The sequence below is a fragment of the Vipera ursinii genome, assembly GCF_947247035.1.
Source record: "Vipera ursinii genome assembly, chromosome: 3".
NCBI classification, from domain to species: domain Eukaryota; kingdom Metazoa; phylum Chordata; class Lepidosauria; order Squamata; family Viperidae; genus Vipera; species Vipera ursinii.
The window spans coordinates 34,212,012-34,234,020 of NC_139516.1; the positions used below are offsets into that span (position 1 = coordinate 34,212,012).

The following is a 22,009-nucleotide window of genomic DNA, read 5'->3' on the forward strand; positions in this document are numbered from 1 at the left end:
CTGGGTTCTAACATTCTAACTAAATAATTCTTCATATCTGAAAGATTCCACAGAACAAATTTTAGATACATGTCTCAGCTGTGTTTTCTCTAGATGTTTTGCACTGCTATCCTTTCCCACAGACAGAGATTAGCTGAATATGGTCTCTGAGAAGAACTAGGGTATTTTGAAAACAGGTGTGGGGGGGAATGAGGCTGATCCCAAGAGGAGGACCTTAACTTCACTATGTATAATGCCATCATAAACTTTTCTTTCTCATCCTTTAGTTCTCTAGAGGATCAAGCAAGTAACCCCAGCAGCAGTAATAGCAGCCAGGATTCATTGCATAAAGGCTCCAAGAGGAAAGGCATCAAATCTTCAATTGGACGCCTATTTGGAAAGAAAGAAAAAGGACGCTTAATCCAACTGAGCAGAGAAGGCACTACTGGGCAAGGTAATTGATTCTCTTCACCTTTTCTGAATAAAAGAATTCACAAATTTTGTGGAAGCTGACCATTTAAGCATAGTGGGCTGTCTTTCTATGTCCTTGGAAGAACAGAAAATAATATGATGGAAACAGTAAAAATAGAACTGACAATGGCAGTTAAATTTTAGTTTCCTTCAGTTTTTACAAATTCCTGGATTATATTTTCATTTGTTTCAATTGTTGAACATTTACATACCAAAAATGTAATAGCTGTAGACATCCATCAAAGATATTAGAAAGAAATAATACATGGCTGCAAAAAATGTATGTTGATAATATCCCACTTATATCAATAAAGTGTTAGCCATTGGCCTATCAATATGATTGCAATAATTGGATCTTCTAAATAGGAATTTGAACTATGAATTACTAGAAGTAGTGAATAAAGGTAATGGCTTGATCACATAGAACTGGATGGATAGGGAGTGGCATAGCATGAAAGTACAATAGCAGAAGCAGAGGAATTGGCCAAAGGATGGGTGAGGATGAGAGATAATTTTATAATTGTATTTATTTAAGATTTAGTGTATTGTTGGGTTACTATAAAAGTATCTCCTTGTTTATTCCATTGGATTCTCATGGATACTGCCAAATATTAAATCTTCAAGCTTAAATTAAGCTACCGTAAGTAAAGCTTGCTATTCTTGCAGATTGAATTACTGAGTTTAAATTTCTCGATACAAAACTGAATTTGCTGAGTAGTCAAAAAATAGTTTCTGTTTTTGAAGTTTTTCTTTAAAAAGGTAGTACTATTGTATATCACGAGGAGTATCTAGTCTAATTCTTCATCTATTGTGTTTCATAGTTTTGCTAACGGATTCAGAAATGAACATACAGGACTCTCTTGGTCTTGGCAAGCTAGGAGCACAAGCAGAAAAAGATCGACGGCTCAAAAAAAAGTGAGGACAGTTGTAATTACTGTCTTAATAAGTATTGTAGCAATTATTGCATATTTATGTCTTGATTGGGGTATAGCCTCTTGATGGATTACGGGTCACTGTAGAATATTTGGAAGGGATTTTAGCACAAGCTTTCACACTGATTGAACTGAATTATCATCCTAGAATAAGCTCATTTCTTTCCTGAAATAAATTGTAAGAAGAGCGTAATTAACTGCTTTGTGATAACTGTTCTGTTTCCTTCTCCTGAAACTAATACTTCATAACATTTTCAAGTTTTTTAAAGAAACAATTTAAATAAACAGGAAGATGGAGGTATTCATGGAAGGCAGGTTAACAAGAAAGAGGAAGATTTGAACCTTCATGATTCTTATATTTCAAAGGCTTTCTTCTCTATGCTGTGAAACTGGCATAAAAGGATTATCACAGTTTTCAGAATAGACTTGCCTGTCACTATTTGGGCAGGTGATCAAGACATACCTCTTTCAGAAAACAAAGCTTTCCCCAGATTTTTTTTTAAGTTTTTTTTTTAAATTAAACCAGGTTTTGTTTTAACAGAATAGGCTTTTAGGAGGTTTCTGAAAGAGGTATGTCTTGATCACCTGCCCAAATAGTGATAGGCAAGTGTGTTCTGAAAAACTTTTCCCAGATTTTTTAAAAATATTTATTTACTGTTTTATCATAGAGAATAAAATACAAAACAATAAAACAAACAAGCAAAATGAAACAAAACAGAAGCATGCATTCAACCTTAACAACAACAACAAAAAAGAAATAAATAGTGTGCAAAAAAAGAAGAAAAAGTGGCTAATTAAAGTTAACATTTAACATGTAGGATCCACCCTGACTGGGTGCTGAAAGAAAAGAAAAAGCAGTAAATTCTCCTCCCCTTTTACAAGTATATACTGTATATAAGTTTTAGTTGGAAGGTATAGAGCTATAGAGTTAGATATAATTGTGGAAGGAGGGTCTTTAGCACCCGTTGTATATGGTTTCCCTTGTCTAGTAGTCCATTATTTCCCAGATTGTTTATAACACGGGTCTCCAAACTTGGCCCTTTTGTGACTTGTGGACTTCAACTCCTAGAATTCCTCAGCCAGGCACTGTCCAGGTATTACATCTGGCACCCATTCACTTCCTAGAATAGGGGTAAGCAACCTTGGCTCTTTTATGACTCAGGAATTCTGGGAGTTGAAGTCCATGAGTCATAAAAGAGCTGCCTACCCCTGTCCTAGAACATGGTAATTATTTACATACAGAAAGTTGACTCAGGTTCTGATGCTAAAGATCACCCTTCCACACTTATATGTAATTCTATAGCTCTGTACCTTCAAACTAAAACTTAGCAAGAGGCTTGTTAACCCCATTTTGCCAAGGAATAGAAACAGTTTTCTTCAATGGTGCCAGCTGCTTGTTCTTGTGTCTTATGCCAGAGCACATTTATTTATTTTATTTATTTATTTGATTTGTATACCGCCCTTCTCCCCAAGGACTCAGGGCGGTGTTCAACATATGATGTTGAACAGCTGAGATGTGTGAAGGAAACACGTTGCCAAAATGTGTATCAGTAGTCATACTGGAAAACTGTTGCTAGCTTTCCAGTTTTGCTCAGTGAACTCAAAATATATGATCAGGGTAGAATAATACCAAATGGTATTAACTGCATATTGCATGCTTTCCTGTTGCCACATTCTGTGGGATAGTTTGCTAAATTTGCTATCAACTGTTTAGATAAGGGGTGTCAAACTCGCAATGTCCCGTGACGTGTCACAATGTAGCGTAACTTTTTTCCATTGTCGGCAATGGGGTGGGTGCGGTTTCGGCATGACGCATCTGGCCTGTGGGCCGGCAGTTTGACACCCCTGGTTCAGATTCAGTTTTGGGGTTTTGTTTGTTTTCTGGAGGAGTGCGCAGCTAGTAAAAATTGTTGTATTACTGCTCTGCTTTCCAGACATGAACTTTTGGAAGATGCTAGAAGAAGGGGTATTCCCTTTGCTCAGTGGGATGGCCCAACTGTGGTCTCCTGGTTGGAGGTAAGTTTCTTTTAAGTATTCAGTTTAATGAATCCTGTTTGGCCAGATAACCTGAGTTCATAATGCACTGATAGATTTGGAAAAAGCTGATGCATATCTAGATTTAAGGCAAATGAAGACATTTAGTGAAAGTATCTGCAAATAGAATTTCCATTTTACACATTCATAGTGTGAGGATCTGAAGTTTTATCATCAATCTTGACTTTGCAGTATAATCATATGCCCAGATTGTTGGGGGCAATAAGCTGACTTTGTAAAAATGCTGCTTGGGGGGGGCGAAAGCCCTAATAAGCAGGCATATACATAGAATGAAGTCTATTGCTAAGCACATTGATTTGTGCTTCTTAGATTGTAAGCCGCCCTGAGTCTTACAAATGGGATTAAAAAAAAAAGTCTGATTTTTAATTCCCCGGGATCATTTTTTAAGGCGAGGCATGTGACTGTGTGCGTAATAGCGGTAAAAATGAGCAGGCGAGATATGGAAGATTTTGGCTACTCACTGCCTTAAGGATAAACTAACAAACTTTCTCAGGTTTGAAATATATACAAATATATATAATCTCACAAATTTTGATTTAAGCTGTATTCATAAGAGAAATATTTTTTTCTTTGGATACTATCAAATTTAAATAAAACATTTGAAAATATTATGTAAATATAGAGCATAGTTGTTGTTGTTTTTAGTATTTTTGTTTTGACAACCCTCCCCAAATGGTAATAATTCAGCATAATGTATCTTATACCATGAAATGTGGAGAGGCTAGAAGAAATATACAGCATTGTCTTAAGAATTTATGTCATAAGAATAGGAAGAATTTAACAGTCAGTCAAAATCTCATATTTCAATGCTTTTATTCATTGTAAATTCTTAGTATGTGAAACTTGTGCAGTTCAAAATGCAGACTCATCTCTGGCCTTTTATGTTGCAGCTTTGGGTGGGCATGCCTGCCTGGTATGTTGCAGCTTGCAGAGCTAATGTGAAAAGCGGGGCAATTATGTCTGCCTTGTCAGATACAGAGATCCAGAGGGAAATTGGAATTAGTAATGCCCTTCACAGGTTAAAACTGCGCTTGGCAATCCAGGAAATGGTGTCTCTCACAAGTCCTTCTGCTCCACCCACCTCCAGAACAGTAAGCACTTTATCTTGGCTTCTTGGGATGTATAATCTGGGCTTTCTTTCCATATTTAACGCTAAGAACCTTCATTTGAATAGATGTAAAAAACCCACATAGTCCTTTAGGCAGACTCGAGACTGTAGGTCCTAGCTAGGATTCTGATGACAACTGAAATCCCCATATTCCTCATAAAAAGTCTATCGTATCATTTGTGTCCCATGTTTGTAAAATGAATAAAGGATGTTGTGCCTTTTCCATTTCTCTACACTTGCCAGAAATAATTTCACAATAGTTTTATATAAAATGCTGGCCAACTTAAATATGCATTACTAGCAGCTATGACAGCTATTGCAAGATGGGTTGGGTTTTGGTGAACAAGGCCTATTTTTTCCTGAAATATAATGATGTACTGCTTTGCGTTCCCTGCTTGCTGTGTGAGAAATATTAATACTATAGTCAGAAATATATGGAATAATATGTACTGAGATCCTTTCCTGTACCCACCCAACAGGAAGAGCAAGTAATAGGCTGAAAACTGAAGAAGCAGACTATAGCTGTAGGTTTTTTAATGTGGATTTTCTGAAAGGTACTTCGTTCACTTTACAACAGCTTGATACTAAAACAGTCTATGTTTACCAGCTGGGAGAAAATATCTATGACAAAACCATAATTAATATTTGACAGGGGTGTCAGCAGGGTGTTATGAAAGAAGTCAGGACGGCAGACATTTCTGGTATTTGGATAAAAGATCTTCAGGAAATTCTGTAGGCTACAGGCTATTGATATTGTGCAATAATGCTAACTACTTCCATATCATGTAAAAGAAAGTAAGTTATCGCCAGGAGTTGAGTTCAACTCAAGGGAGTTTTTAACTACTTTTGACATTGTCACAACTATTGATACTATGACCTAAGCTATGGCCACAGCATTAGTTTGGAGTTGAAAAGTTTTATTGAATATTCCTTGCTTTCTTATTCATATGTGTTATATTTTCACCCTAGTCATCTGGAAATGTCTGGGTTACTCATGAAGAAATGGAAACCATAGCCCCTTCAACCAAAATGGTAATTTTTTTTTTGTGGTGTAAGAGAATTCTGCCATCTTGTCGTCATTGTAAGCAACAGGAAAATAATTTTGCTTCTCAGTTTTCGCCAGCAGTTAAATTCTTTGGTTTAGATTAGAATAATCTTTGAGATAACATGAGGAACTAATATTAATTGTTGCAAGCCATGTTGGGAATTCTGAAAATAGTTGGAAAGACAGGGCATCAGTGGCCAAAACTCCAAATATGCCCTTTCCTATCTGATACAAATGGTCTACTTCATGTTCAGAAAGCCAGCCTGAATGCATAGTAACTGATTTGTTCTAGTAAGGGGCTCTTGTGTGATATGTTCTGGCACTAGGCTGGCTGTAATAGCTATTTTAACTTATTGAACTAAAGTTTGTATGTTAGTGCCAGAGCAAGTCAGTAAACAGATCACTTGTTCTTATTTAAGTGGAAATGAGTTTATTATATCCCAAAATGAGTATGTTATATACAGAAATAAAAACTTCTGCAGAACAAGAGAAACATGCTCATCTATCTAATCTTTTTTGCTATTTAACTATTTGTGTGGGTAATATATCCTTAAATATCTAATGCATGCGTTTTGATGACTACGTGTGGCATTTTGTTTAAATCTGTTTGGAGCTCTGAGAACAAATAGAATGGTTTATAATGACACAAAATGCAGCATATACATTTCTTTATGGTTAAGCAAAGAAATACATTAGTTGTGCCTAGTGGCAACATACACCCAAATCAGCATTTGGGCAAAGCCAATTGTAAGACCATAAGTTTGGCTATTCATTTTGATAGTTCCTTAACAATGAAAACAACTGAGAATTTAGTTTGTTGTTTGTCTGTTTTCAAAACATCAGCACGTTCTTGAGAGATCAAAATACTGACCACAATGAGATTCTCTAAATTAGAAATAGTGAACAATGGGAGGCTCTTACTTGGAACCATGTTTATGTGAGAATTTCTTGATCATGTTCATGATAGACAATGTGTTTGCTTTATTGGGGGGTGGGGGAAGAAACAAGGTTTCATGCAGTATCTGACTTTACTTATTTTATTGACATGCTACATTGTCACACTTAGGATACTGAGGAAGGCAGTTGGGCACAGGTGAGACTCCTGCATTATTTTGTGGATTTCCCCCCCTCTGTACTGGAAATACGAAACCCAGTAATTTCTAGTAAAATGGAGTTACGTACAAATATGAATCATCTGATTATATCAAATTGTCTTTTTGAGTAGTTTGTCTAGATTCATTTAAGATCCTCTTAGAGAATAATGGAAACAAATGCAGAATATTTGAACATTTTCCTATGTTTCCTTTTGGTTACCATTGTAGTACCTTACTATTTTGTCCAAATGGAAAGCTAGTCATATTTCACTTAATAATAACTAATTTCTTGTCAAGTCTTCAAAATATTTCACCAATTTTTATAATATATATATTTAGGATATCAACATATAAAACCTGCTACATTTTGATTGGTGTTTTTTATTTAATTTTAGCATTATTTATACCTAACCAGATTCTTTATTCTTCCTGTTTCTCTATATACACCATGAATATATGTGTGTTCTTTAACTTTATAAAAAACCAAAACCAGATATCTCTTGTTTGACAAACAGAAAGTAAAGAATTCTGTCAGGAATGAATATGGAATAGTTCTCCGTTCCTTTCAGATTTTGCTTTCTTACCACTGAAAATTTTGACAGTTAAGAGGACAGATCTTCCTTTGAGAGCTAAGATCTTCTGAGCCAAATATTTTCAGCAATTCAGTTACTTACTTTACGTATTAATTCTGTGCTTAGCATGTAACAAATCCTATTTCATTGTGTCAAATAAGATTAACAATCACATAAAAATATCCTTCAGATAAGTTGCATATTTAAAAAGCTATGCAGTGTATTTATTCCTAAGGTATTGAAAACAATATAAATTACCAACCAAATCGCTCTATGGAGGATGCTATTTCTTCATCTGAGCTTGAGGCACTTAGAGGAAAGAAATACTCATGTGTGTTTATTGTTTGTCGACTTCAGTTTGGCATTTAACACAATCATTCCCCAACATCTAGTAGACAAACTGGGCCTTTTAGGCTTAAACACTCCTTTGTGCAACTGGATTATTGATTTTCTTACTAACAGGCCCCAATGTGTGCAAGCTGGAACAAATATTTCTAACACCATTTTCTTGAGCACAGGTTCTCAGGGTTGCATCCTAAGTCTGCTGCTGTTCACCCTATTGACCCAGGACTGTTGTGCTAGGTTTGCCACCAACCATATTGTGAAGTTCACAGATGATACAAGAGTAGTAAGCCTTATTCATGAGGGCTTACCGCAAGGAGGTTGAGAGTTTGGTGAACTGGTGTAAGGAAAGCAGCCTAGTTTTAATTACTGGAAAAAACAAAGAGATCACTGTCGATTTCAGAAAAGGCAGGCACAGCCACACTTCTCTGTGCATTAATGATTCACCTGTGGAGATGGTTACCAGCATCAAATTCCTGGGTGTGCAGTTAACAAGTAGGCTGGCTTGGTCGCTCAACAACGAGACACTGGTAAAGCGGGCACAGCAGCGCCTGCATTTTCTGTGCCGCATGAGAAAAGCACATCTTCCTTCCCCTGTCCTGACCACTTCCTACAGTGGGATGATCGAGAACATCCTGTCATACAGCGTCATAGTCTGGTTTGGAAGCATCACTGCTTCAGACAGGAAGGCAGTGCAGAGAGTGGTGAGGATGGCCGAAAAGATCATTGGCAGTTCCCTCCCTCCCATCCAGGACATAGCACATAAGTGTTGCTTGAGCAGGGTCCATAAGATTGTCTGGGACACTACACATCCTCTTCATGTCCTGTTTTCTTTGTTACTTTCCGGGAGAAGGCTCCATGGTATCTGAAGCAGAACATCCAGATCCAGTCACAGTTTTGTTCCATACGGTATTAACCTTGTGAACTCTAAAACTTCCTCCTTAGGTTATGTATTCAAGATGGACAGTGATTAATATTTATATGTTACTTATATACATATGTTGTATATAGTATGTTTAAATGTGTGTTATGTGTACACTTTGCGAGCAAGCAACTAAATTTCATTTTTATGGTGTGACAATAAAGGTTAGGTTTGTCTATCTATCTATCTATCTATCTATCTATCTATCTATCTATCTATCTAAATACTTTATTTGTATTTAAGGTTTTTGAAGTATGACATATTTATGTTACAACATATATTGTGCATGGTTAATAATACTCAAGTAATCAATTTGAGACAATGTCACAACTGTCCAATGTAAGTCATACTGTCATATATTGAAAAATGTATTTGAAACTATGTTATTTAGAAGTTACAATTTTTGTTTGCAAATTGTTTCCTCAACAAGTGTTGAGATAATAGAATTATCTCAGATCTACTGAAAGTGATCCTGAAGCATTTTAAAGCTGTTATATCACTTTTTTTCTGTAGCGTGACTCACTAGTATATTTCATTCAGTTACCTCTGGTATTTTTTTTGTAATAATTACAATCTGTAGGCCTTCCAGTCAGGATTCTGTCAGTATTGCTAATAGGTATACTGACAAATGAAAGCCAGTTTGATGTGGTGATTAAGGCACCAGGCAAGAAACTGAGAGCCTGTGAGTTTTAGTCCCACCTTACACACAAATCCAGCTGGGTGATGTTGAAGCAGTCTTTTTCTCACAGCCCCAGGAAGGAGGAAATTGCAAACCACTTCTGAAAAACCTTGCCAAGAAAACTGTAGGGACTTGTCCAGTCAGTCTTTGAGAACTGGATACAGTTGAACAGGGGGAAAAACCCAATTATATGTCCTGTATGTCACTTGCTTTTTCTTTTTTAAAATTTTCACAGACTTTGGCGTATGGGGACATGAACCATGAGTGGATAGGGAATGAATGGCTTCCTAGTTTAGGTCTACCACAGTATCGTAGTTACTTCATGGAATGTCTTGTGGATGCGCGGATGTTGGATCATCTGACTAAGAAAGACCTTCGAGTACACTTGAAGATGGTAGACAGTTTCCATCGGTGAGCAAATTTTCTTGGAACATAATATGAAGCACTCTTGCAACCACCTTAAATTCCTATAGTTAGTCAAAGAGAGTGTAATTTTTTTCATGTTGAGGTCCACATTTGGCTTTGGAGAAAGGGCCACACTCCCAACAGAGGTGAAGCCTGGACAGACCTCAAATCTGATTTCATTTTATTCAACATAGTTGTCCAATGCTTTGGATTCAAAGGCAAGAACGGGTTTTGGAACATACCAGTTCCAAATATAGCAGTTGTCTGAAACAGTTTAAATCACACATCTTTTTCACGATCCCACTTTAGCTCCAAAATGCAACAATGAGGGAAAGAAATGAAGCTACTTCAAGTAATTGTGTAAAAATGCTCCATGAATGTGCTCCAAGTTTATTTATTTATTTATAAAATTTATTGGCTGCCCATCTTACCATAAGGTAACTGGGTGGCTTACAGTTACATATAAGCTAAAACATAAAAAGTTAAAAACAAACATTTAAAACCAAAGACACATGGGGAGGGTGGGTTTAGAGTGGGCGTGTGTGGGATCTATTATTACTCAATCAACCATTCTACTGTTCCATTTTGCCTTCAGATCCAAAGCACTGAGTGACTTTATGTTTATTTAAACATAATTAATACTATTTCTCTGCAGTTATATGTATTAGTTATGATTGATCATATTAAAATTAATATGATTAAATATTTGCAAACAAATATTAAATATCGCTGAGGCCATATCCTAAATTTGATTTAGTTTAATTAAAGTTGAAATTTAATGGATAAATAATAATTTGATAAGAGTTACTCCCCATGTATTTAATAACTTTCTGCTTCTGTTACATTAGAAAAGCTACAATTTAGTGACAGCTTGTGGAGAGGCTCTGGAAACCACATCCCATGCTTTTGAGAGTTGCATGTGATGCTAGAAGTTCAGCTCGTACACTCTGCCCTTTATCAGTCCTTCCTTTGACGGGAAGAGCAATAATGACAGGCATGGTAAGAGTTTTTTAGGCAGAGTAGCAACATATCCCATAAATATTAAACTCTCAAGTTATGCTACATTAAAACCCAAAATCAGAAAATTGGACCCATAATGTAGACAGTTCAGTATTTTTGAAATAGCGTCAAAAGTAGCTATGTATTAATGCCATAGGCAAAAAATATGTATTCGGATGCACACCTCTTGAAAGTAAAAGTGGTTTGAAAATTGATATGTCTCATTCTAAGTATTGCATTGTTGCAGAACAAGTCTCCAGTATGGGATTATGTGCCTCAAAAGACTGAACTATGATAGAAAGGAGCTGGAGAAGAGGCGGGAAGAAAGCCAGCATGAAATCAAAGGCAAGTAGCAATTTAGAAATGAATTCAAGGCAAGCTGCAAAAATATAGTTGTAGTGGAATATAGTCAGGAGTCACAAAAGGGAGGGGCTCTTTCCCAGAGGGCAGAGTGGCAGTAGAGTTTGGAATGTCTGGAGGCAGAAAGACAGTAAGGTCGTACCCTCCCTAGCAGTTCTCAGATTATGACAGAATAACAGAGTTGGAAGGGACCTTGGGTGTCTTCTAGTCCAGCCCCCTGCTCAAGCAGGAAACCCTATACCAGGGGTGTCAAACTCAATTTCATTGAGCATTGCAATTGCCCTCAGGGGGCCGGTTGGGTGTGGCCAGGGTGAGTGTGGCCTACTGGGTGTGCGTGGCTAAAGTGCGTATGGCCTACTCGGTGGGCATGGCCAGCTTGACATCGTTCGCATCAAGGGTGCCTATGGGGGCCTGGGCAGGAGTGGGACAGATCTGAGGGTCTCTGGCAGAAGGAGATGGGACCGGAGCAAGTGCCAAGGCAGTGGGGGCCATTCCTTCACTGTCTCTAGGATGGATTTCCAGGCCACATGAAACCACTTCGTGGGCCGGATCCGGCCCCCGGGCCTTGTGTTTGACATGTCTGCCCTATACTGTTTCAGACAAATGGTTCTCCAATCTTTTCTTAAAAACCTCCAGGGTTGGAGCACCCACAAGTTCTGGAGGCAAACATCTGGAGGTTTACCTATAGTTATTGCAGTTAATTGCTTTAGTTTGGTAATATTCTGTTTTTAATGACGAACAACAATAAAGGAACTACTCAGAACTCCACTTAAGGTTCCTGGTTCTCTGGACCTGACAGTAGTTCATATTTTGAATTATAGTTTTTAAAGCTCTTTTTCTTTCTATTTTTCAGAAAAGTCAAATCTCTTTATGAAATGTAGACCTTTTTTCTTTACTCAATGCTGTTTACTAAAACAATTTTCCTAGTTATAGAGAGAAGAAATACTCCAGAGTCTTTCTAGTTACTGACTGTTCAGCAGGATTTGTCGTGCTTGAAACCTGTCCCGGTTTTATTACTTTAATCTTTTTAACATTATTATATTTAAATATATTTCCAGTGGTTTTATATGTCATACTCACATGTCCTTGCAGGGGATTGTGACTGATGGAAGGTTGTAGACTTGGAGTATAGGTAATTGCCAAGGATCTCAAGTTCAGGGTGGCTGGGACTGGGTTGTGGCGCCTGTGGTTTCTTGGGTGGCAAGAGGCTGTTTTTGCACTTTGCTGCTGGGCTTTGTTCTGAGTAGAGCTTGACACTGTGCTGCAGCTCAGGGGCATCTTACAGTCCCATGCTGCAGTATGCCAAGAAGATCCTTTGTGCCATGCTGCTGGGCCAGGCCAGGCCAGGCCAGGGCAGCTGAGGCTTCCAAGGCAGCTATGGATTCTTACTGTGCTGTGGGTTGGGACTTATTGAAGCCTCAGAACTGTAATGAGCCAAAAAGCCCCTGAGCTGCAGCCTATTCTTTCTTTGGCCTCATGCACCCTGCACTCTTCTTCCCCAGACTTGCATCAGCCAACTTGTGCCACACCTGGGACTCCCTCTACTTCCCTCCTAATGACCCATATGTCTGGAATTAGAATGGCAAGCGGGACTGCCAGGATTGCTGTTGCTAAGTAATGTGGTTACGTGATGTCTTGCTTTGCAATCATATCACTTAGATATGGGAATTCTAGTGCCAATTGTGATCATAACTCAAGGATTATCTGTAAAACTGAATTAACATGCTGAGGAATAATAATAATAATAATAATAATAATAATAATAATAATAATAATAATAATAATAATAATAATAATAATAATAATAATAATAATAGAGTTGGAAGGGACCTTGGAGGTCTTCTAGTCCAACCCCCTGCTCAGGCAGGAAACCCTATACTATTTCAGACATTCAGACGTTCAACATTCAAATAATATTGATGTTATAGGCTAATTAACTATGGTTGCTCAGAGACTACATTTTCCGGTTTAGGAGCCTAGTCTAAAGCTACAGAATTGCCCTGAGACTACCAAAGTCACAAAGTAGTTTATTCCAACTTCATAACCAGATCTGAGATGAGACCTGGAAATTTTTTCTAACAAAACCTAAAATATAATTTTGCTGTTTATGGAAATGCATACTCCAACTCTTCATCCTTCATCAGAAGGTCCTCAAAAGCTTTTTTATAGTAGCATATGATAATCCTGGCGAGAATTAATTCAGTCATGCTATTCTACATATGGAATGCATCACCAGAGAAGCTTGTCTGGTACTAACTTTAATAATATCTTTGCAAAATTATTATCATGGAAGCAAAGATTTTTTAAAAAAATATTCCGTAAATATTATGGCATATTGTAAATATTCTTTATTTTACTTTGTTGATCTCTGGTTTTAGTAGCTTTGCTGATTTTATAGCTGTTGCTTATGTCATTTTGAACTATTCATTTATTGAATTTTACTGTATTTGTTTTCATGGTGTTCATTTATATTTACTGTGTAGTTAATCTCAATCATATGTCAGGAGCACTTCTGCCTGCTACATCTTATTTCTGGACTGTCTTCAAGATAAAGGTGTAAATATAGATTTTTGGTGTATGAATAAATTAGCACATACTTGTTTGACATTTTACAGTGGGACTTATTTCCCCAGAAACAATACTAGAAGAATATTATGACTTGAATACACAAGATGGACTATTTTTAGATACTACATCAGTATTTTGTTCTTTTTATGTCATGAACAGCTAAAAATAGTGAGCATTCTTCTTGGTAATTTCATTTATGTTCATAATTTCAATGTCTTTTAGATGTGTTGGTCTGGACAAATGATCAAGTAATTCACTGGATTCAATCTATTGGGCTTAGAGAATATGCCAACAACATCATTGAAAGTGGGGTCCACGGTGCGCTTATTGCTCTGGATGAAAATTTTGATTATAATAGTTTGGCACTTATTTTACAAATTCCCACTCAGAATACTCAGGTAGGAAGAAATGTTTTACACCAACAGAGTTGATGGTTATTTTTCATATAATTAATAAACTTTTTGAGATTATGAAAAACATGTTCCATGAATTTTTAATCTAACATTGTTAAATTAAACAGAAATGATAACAATAAAAATTCCTTTGTTATACTATAAGTTATTTCAGTCACACATTTCTTCAACTTAAGGAAGCCAGAATCTATGAGATTGAAAGCTTATTTTACCTGTTCCTTCCAAATCTGTCTATGAAATCCTTTTTCTGTATCTCTATACTGTTATGAGAACTGAATCAGAGTCCTGATTTTCAGGTATATGGATATGGATATGGATGAATGCATCTTTTTTTTGAACACTCACAAAGGCATTTGTATTGTTATTTTTAAAGATAGAATGCTGAACTAAATGGAGGCAATTGATTTGCCTATGCCAGGAATGATAAGCTTCTTGTTTGTGAGATCTAATTTATTTGCACTAAGTTCCACCAACAGGAGCAATTAAGCTAAAAATGGATGAGCAAAATCACATGCAGTAAAAACACTCTAGTTGGATCTGGTAGTCTCCCACAACTGCTGAGTCATATACTAAAGTTATGTAAATAGATATATAGAAATCTACTTCTGTGTTACAAGGGAAATCTTGCTGGTCCACCAGAAAGAAGAGATCTATTAGTGTAACTATCAAGTTATCTTCTTTGGTTCTGTTAATAAATAATGTGCATTAGTAGTTTTATTTGGCTTCTATTGCTTCTGTTGCATTATTTGATGTTGTTTACAGGCACGGCAAGTGATGGAGAGAGAATTTAACAATCTTCTTGCCTTGGGTACTGACAGACGACTTGACGATGTGAGTATAAAATATTTACTAAAACATGATGGGAATTTAAGAAATATTGTGCTGATAGTATCAGTTAGGAAATTGATGAAGCAACTAAAGGTCTGGAATAGGACTGATATTTTAGTTATCTCCTGGGAGGTTCATTGTGATATTCAGTTATGTGAAGGAAAAGCTGAAGAGGGCACTTCCACATTGCAAACATGCATGGGGTGAGTCCCTTGGATTGCAAGGCGATCAATCCGGTCAGTCCTAGAGGAGATCAACCCTGACTGCTCTTTAGAAGGCCAGATCCTGAAGTTGAAACTCAAATACTTTGGCCACCTTATGAGAAGGAAGGACTCACTGGAGAAGAGCCTAATGCAGGGAAAGGTTGAGGGCAAGAAAGAAGAGGACGACAGAGAATAAGATGGCTGGATGGAGTCACTGAAGCAGTAGGCGTGAGCCTAAATGGACTCCAGAAGATGGTAGAGGACAGGAAGGCCTGGAGGAACGTTATCCATGGGGTCGCGATGGGTCGGACACGACTTCGCTACTAACAACAACAACAACAATATGGGGTGAGAGAGTTTATAAATGAGGTAGTGAGGCAAAAATTTAAACTGAAGCCATCTTATTTCTTGAGGGACAAAGCCTTAGGATTGGCAGAACACACACTATTTTCTCTTCTTTTAGATCTGTGAGGGAGGGTTGCTTATAAAAAAACAATTCCTGCAACATAACAATTCTGTGTAGAACATTTGGTTTAGGTTAATTTAAACTCTCAGCAGAACAGAGCTTATCTATGATCTAAGATGGTGCTTCTCAATCTTGGTGATTTTAAGCCGTGTGGACTTCTGGTCCCAGATTTCCCCAGCCAGCATTTCTCTGTGCAATATATGATGTAAGTAACCTTTTCTTTATAGGGTGAAGACAAGACTTTTCGGCGAACTCCTTCTTGGCGAAAACGCTTCCGCCCTCGAGACTTTCACAGTATCACCATGGTTAGTGGGTCAGCAGAAACACTTCCAGCAGGGTTTCGAGTGACCTCTTTGGTGCCTCTGCCACCTCCGTCAGCACCACCAAAGAAAATGCCACCAGAAGGTAGGATGAAACTCTGCTATCATTCATGAAACATGAATTACACCACTCTAAAAACTCAGAAGATTTTTCTGGATCCTCCCTGGTGTGCATGATGCATTTTCTGCTGACATGCAGCCCAGTGCTCTGTTCTTTTAAGCACCACCCTAACTACTAGGTAGATATTTTGCATTGAATTTTTACCCCCAAAACATTCAAGCCTTTATTTGAGTTCCTTGAATTTGATACTGATATGGTAGAGGTTTGACACAGACAAAAAAGATAGAAGAATAATTAACAATCTCTTAAAAACATATATCTGAATTCCACGCAGAGCATTTGCTTAGTTGCCTTAATTGGGGTAAGGAAACAACAAATTACTTTATTAGATGTTTCTAATACAAAAATGTTATTTACTGATTAGTTGCTAATATGTTTGCCACCTTAAGTTGCTTGTAAAAAGAATAAAGGCGGCATACAGACATACAAATAAACAAACAAACCTTATATTTGTTGGTTTGTTTTTAACATCTGGAAGAAAGAAACTGAATTAAGCCTTTGAACTTAAAATAGAGTATAAAAGTATTTGGATTCTAAAATAATTCTAACAATTTCTGTGGATGCCTACTTCCACCATCATAAACTCTGAAATTCATTTCACTACTTTTCAGGTTTATTAATACCATTCCTTCACTGTTTTAAAATCTCTGTTACCATATCCTAAAGCCACATTTTGTTGAGACCAGGATTATGTATTTCATGTCTTTTAAGTTCATTGCATAGTAATTTATTAAAATATAATAACTGCTGAGAAATGCACCTAAATTCTGAAATCCATAATAAGCCAAAATAGGCAGTCATCAACAGGCAACCAAAATTTTAATAATGTGCTTTGCATGAGAGCTTGTTGACCCCACTAATTGCATGCTTTTGTGTGCTGTGCTAAATGGTTTGCAGTTGGCGCACCTGGGTCCCAAAGGCTGGAAACATCCACAGTTCGGACATATTCCTGCTGAAATTCAATTTCCAGTGGGAATTGGCCAAGGCTCCAGGTAAGTTTAGTAACTAGGACAGAACAAGCAGACTCTTCATATTCCATAGAGGATCCAGAAAATAATGGATGGGACCAGGTGTTTCTTGAAGTACGGGTAGTCCTCAACTACAACAATTCATTTAGTGACCGTTCAAAGTTACAACAGCACTGAAAAAAGTGACATGACCATTTTTCACACTTATGACAGTTGCACCATCCCCTGGTCACAAGATCAAAGTTCAAACACTTGGCAACTGAGTCTTATTTATGACAGTTGCAGGGTCCTGAGGTCATATGTTCACATTTGCCCCTTTCTGACAAGCAAAGTCAATGGGGAAACCAGATTCTCTTAACAACCATGTTACTAACTTAACAGTTGCATGATTCACTTAACATCTGTGGCAAAAAAAGGTCATAAAATGGGACAAAACCCATTTAACAGTTGTCTTGCTTAGCAGCAAAATTTTGGACTCAGTTTTGGTTGTAAGCCAAGGACTACCTGTTCCAAATTCAGTTCTTCATCTTCATGTTGCTAAATTCAGATCTTTTTTTGACCTATTACTGGGCATGGCTTAATCAGTTTTATCTCATAATAATCTGTTTGATCCATGTCTTCATGTTTAAGCAGGCCATAAACCAGTTCTCCCTACATTTAATTTTCAAGAGATAATAGTAAAAAATGCACTCCACCTCCAATCAAGCAATCTTGTTATATAGTATGAGCTAACAAAGAAATGATAAAACTAACTGACCCTTTATGTAAAATAAAGGATTTGTGGGATGCTAATAGTATATGAGACAGTTATATTTTAAGTTCAATTATACAGAAAAGAATAGCCTTTAAATGGCTATAATGTCAATAACAATAGCAATATCCTAGAGTGAAATATATATTTTTTTCAAAGGTTTTATTAAAAGGAAACTGTATTCAAAACCAGTTTAATAATTATAACATTTGCAATGAGGACATATCAATTATCACAGTAGAGCTTTTAGGCACCTTCTTCTATTCCAGATTATTGGGGGTGTTTACGCCACACAGCAGTTTGGTTACATGCTATAAGAGATACAAGTGGCTGAAATGTCCACAAAATCTTAGGGGGTTATAATAACAAAGAGGAGGGAGCATTAGGAATGTGCTGAATAAAGGCAGGGGAGGTCTCTGTGGAAGTGAAGATGACAGCTGTTGGATAAAGATAGCAAACTTTATCCCTTCCTCCCCAAGGCAACATCAACACTGATATCGATAACAGAGACAAAAACAGACTCGGCCCTGTTTATTGGGCATTCTAGCTGCATCACCCATTTCTTTGCTTGTGCCTACCACTTGTTCTGCTGAGTTCTGTGTTTATCAATACAGAGTGCATTCTGCCTTTTCAATAAAGGCCTAGTGATGTGGTGTGCCAGCTACACTGTTTTGGAAGTTTCGGGTGAGGCATCCTTAATGGAATCGTGTAACCTGGCAGAGGAAAGAGGCATCAACCAGGAGATTCTCCCGAGTGTGTTCTCAGTAGTGTGGGCCCTTCACTCGAATTCAGTCCTTGGCAGATGCCTAGCCTGCCACCCTTTAGAGCTGCCCCTACTGAATAGAGTTATTGGGGGAGCCGTATGAGAACATAAAGCTAAATCAGTTTTTCTCAATATTCCTTTAAAATACTCAAGGTGAAGTCTTTCCAGGCAGGTGCCCTTGAAATATATTAGCACTGAACCTGAAAGCATGCAGTTTTAAAAACTGTGGTCCTAATTCTACTGGTAAGTGCCTAGGCACAGAAGGTGAAATGATTTTGTCCACAAGCAGTACGTATTTCAGGACAACTTTGATTGCTGTTGTAAAGCAAAATTAGACTGCCAGTCGAGAATGAAAACAAATGCAGAGAAACTTGACACAGTGGAGTTTCCTTTCTTTCTGAAGTTTAATTATCTCATTATTTCTAATCTTTTGCAGCACATTCCCACTATCTTTATGGATACATGCTGGCTGCTTTCCGGGAGTAGGAGATTATACCTGCTCCTTTAGCTCCAAAGAACAGAAGCTACTGGTCAATCATTGTAGGCCTCATGGCCAGCAGAACATTCTTCCTCCTGCTTGTATACAACCCTCTGATCTCCTGTTTGGTATCCTTAACTCCCAATTAAATCTTTTCCCCTGGCTTTAAAGATACCCTCATTGAGAAAGAGAACAGGCTTCTCTGTCTCTAAGTCTGCACTATGTATGACACAATGATTTTGACATAGGTTTGGTAAGAAGTGGGTGCACCTTAATGCTGGTCTGCAGCAGTTCCTGCACCATTGTCTGCCTGTGCTACACTCTGCCATTATGCCTGAGAGCAGCAGAAGCTGCTTGTTCCTACTGTACAGTTTGGACCTAATAAGACAATCACCAAGAAACAAGGCAAATGAAAATGGGAAAGCCCAGCTCTGAACTCTTCCTCAGGTGCATTGGGCTTCTGCTGGAGCTTCTCATCACGCCACAAGAATTTCTGTCCATGGACAACATAGGTCCTCAGTTAAGAAATACCCAGGCTAGAAACAAAATGAACTGGTGCTTGATGGAGAGAAGTTGGTTACCAAGCAAGTTTTGTATGGGCTTTTCTTAGATCCCATGTTCATGTATGGAAGAAAATGAAACCCATACTGGGAAAGCAGAAGATGTTCTTGGACATCTCTGTACCAGGAGTACTCTCTTTTTCACATAGACAGACAGAAAATTCCCTTTCCTTCTCTCTGCATCTACAGGTAGCCTGTGATCCCCACAAAATTTTAGCTGTTACTATTTCTCTCTCCTAGGGTAGGATCTGTTTGTCTCTTCATGATGCCTTTTGCCTTGTGTGCCCTCCCTCCCCCTATTACTGACGTATTTCTTGGTGGCTGGAATGCCATATATTCATACAGTGCTGTTTGAAAGTGCAATATCCAAGAGACTGTACAGTTGCAATGTCTTTTTTGGTGTACAACTTGCCTAATACAGTATTAAATATTTTTTTAATTTACAGAGTAAGTGACCCCTTTATATGAATAATCTCTTTCTTTTGTTATATTGGTACTGCATGGATTCCAAACCCTGCAAATAGGTCAGGAATGGGTGTATGTGTGTTCCAATAAATCTGATTTTAAAGCAAGGCTGATTGATTCATACTTGTCTTCTACGTGAATGCAGTGTCTCTGTTCAGAATCATATCATGAATGTAGTCAAACTGGAAGGTTTATCTCATTTATTCCAGTTGGAAGATTTATTATCTCTATCTATCATCTATCTATCTACGGTATCTATCTATCTATCTATCTATCTATCTATCTATCTATCTATCTATCTATCTATCTATCTATCTATCTATCAATCTATCTACATAGCATCTAACTATCGTCAGAGTATATATAATTTATATAATTGCCCATCTTACTAATGTGACTCTGGGTAATGTACAATAAAACCAACAAAAATATTAATAAAACAATTCACATGAATATAAATAAAATCACAAATCAAAATCTCACATATAATATAACCATATTGTGGGCTCTTTATTACCATGGTAATCCCCAGACTAGCTCAAAAAAAAAATCTACCACACGTTAAGAGATTTCTGGAAGGACGATAAAGTTGGGGTTAATCTCACCTTGGGAGGAATCATGGGCCAAAGGATGGGTTCTACAGCAGAAAAGGCTGATCTCAGGGTCCTGTTAGGTGGAGAGCTTTAGCAGACAGGACCTGCAACATGCCCCTCTTTCTGCACCTGGTGGGATGGGTATTGTGACTGAGGACAGGCAGTCCCTCAAATGCTGCGTAGGGCTTCCCGTATTTCTCTGGCTGAGTAGGAGAATAAAAGTGGATGTCATGGCTTGATACTGTTCAGTATGCTGTTTTAGATCGGTCATGTTAATAACATAACCATTTTCTTTTAGCAGTGAGGTATTCAGGCAAGATGAGCTCATTGCTGTAGACACACAACACCTCTGTTGGGTGCCCTGCACAGAACATTTTGTCTCTGTGGATGTGCTGACCTCTTTTGTCAATTTCACAACTGTGTGCTATTTCTGTTGTTTTTCTACTAGTATACACTGCAGACAAGGGGAATTGTATCTTAGACTGCTAATAGTTGACATGTTTCTGAATTAATGTTGAAAGCACATTTTGCGACATTATTTTTCAGTGTCTAGCTTACCTTTTTCAACTGAGCTTGTTGAGTAAAAATATCCAATGCCCTACCTTTTTTCCCTTATGATTTAATGGCTAAAAATTATGCTGGCTATATGGTATCTCTCAATTTTAGCTTCAGGGAAGGAAATAAGGGAAATAACAGTATACAGTATGACTACAACACTGTTGTGATAGCATTACATTTTTAAAAAAATCAATTGCTATTCCTAGTATTTCCGTGGCTCTTTCTAAATAGTATTCTTTTAGGGAAATATGGGCTCAGAGGGTTGCAGTGAAAACTAAATGAACTCATGTTTTTCAAATAGCCTCAGAATAAGTTTATTGTACATCTATATAAGTCATTATACACCTATATTTATTTCTTAGCTGTATATCCCACTTTTTCTTCAGGAATTCAAGGCAGCATACATAACACTTCTTCCTCCATTTCCCCGCCCCCACAAGAACTCAGTGAAGTAGTTGGAGTCTGGAGAGAGTGCCTGGCCCAAAGTCAGAGAGTAAACTTTCATGAGAAAAATGGACTGATATTCTGCCTAGGTATTCCCATTAATTTTGTAAGGTAATCAACAAGAAAATCAGTGCTATTCCTAGGATGGCATCTACATAGAACTGTCCCTCCCTCCGTGTTTTCTTTTAGAATATGTATAATAATAATTAGAACAAATTAGCCTGGGAGGTCTAATACTTAAAGTATGTCTCTTTTTACTTGGAGATTCATCACCATTTGCTAAGTTTTGTACTGGCAAAGAAAAGTGGATGTATCAAATGTAGCACTGAAAGGGGAAAGGCTGGGTTCAAAAGATATACAGAGAATATAATTTATATGAAATACATTTCTTTTTCAAAGAGTATTTTAGTACTTTCAAAAAGAGAGCATTCCATGCCATCTCAAAATAAATTTAACCAAAGAAAACCTTTATTTTTTATTTAAAAAAATCTCACAATAAATTATCAAAATACAAAAATGGTAACTGCACACAATAAAAATAAGAGAG

General features: G+C 37.3%; 1 protein-coding gene across 1 annotated transcript in view; it reads left to right on the forward strand.

The window, feature by feature from the left end:
- PPFIA4 (PTPRF interacting protein alpha 4) overlaps positions 1-19,975 on the forward strand; it is a gene marked incomplete at its 5' end in the record, with an annotated part of 76,079 nt that extends 56,104 nt beyond the window's left edge. Inside the window, 13 exons of the mRNA XM_083360192.1 lie at positions 267-433; positions 1,272-1,365; positions 3,317-3,398; positions 4,328-4,528; positions 5,515-5,577; positions 6,657-6,683; positions 9,435-9,610; positions 10,851-10,948; positions 13,754-13,929; positions 14,707-14,775; positions 15,669-15,846; positions 16,780-16,874; positions 18,801-19,975. Coding sequence (XP_083216318.1) covers positions 267-433; positions 1,272-1,365; positions 3,317-3,398; positions 4,328-4,528; positions 5,515-5,577; positions 6,657-6,683; positions 9,435-9,610; positions 10,851-10,948; positions 13,754-13,929; positions 14,707-14,775; positions 15,669-15,846; positions 16,780-16,838 — 1,390 coding nt within the window. The 3' untranslated portion in view covers positions 16,839-16,874; positions 18,801-19,975. The remainder of the gene's footprint in view (positions 1-266; positions 434-1,271; positions 1,366-3,316; positions 3,399-4,327; positions 4,529-5,514; positions 5,578-6,656; positions 6,684-9,434; positions 9,611-10,850; positions 10,949-13,753; positions 13,930-14,706; positions 14,776-15,668; positions 15,847-16,779; positions 16,875-18,800) is intronic.
- Between the last annotated feature and the right edge of the window lie 2,034 nt (positions 19,976-22,009).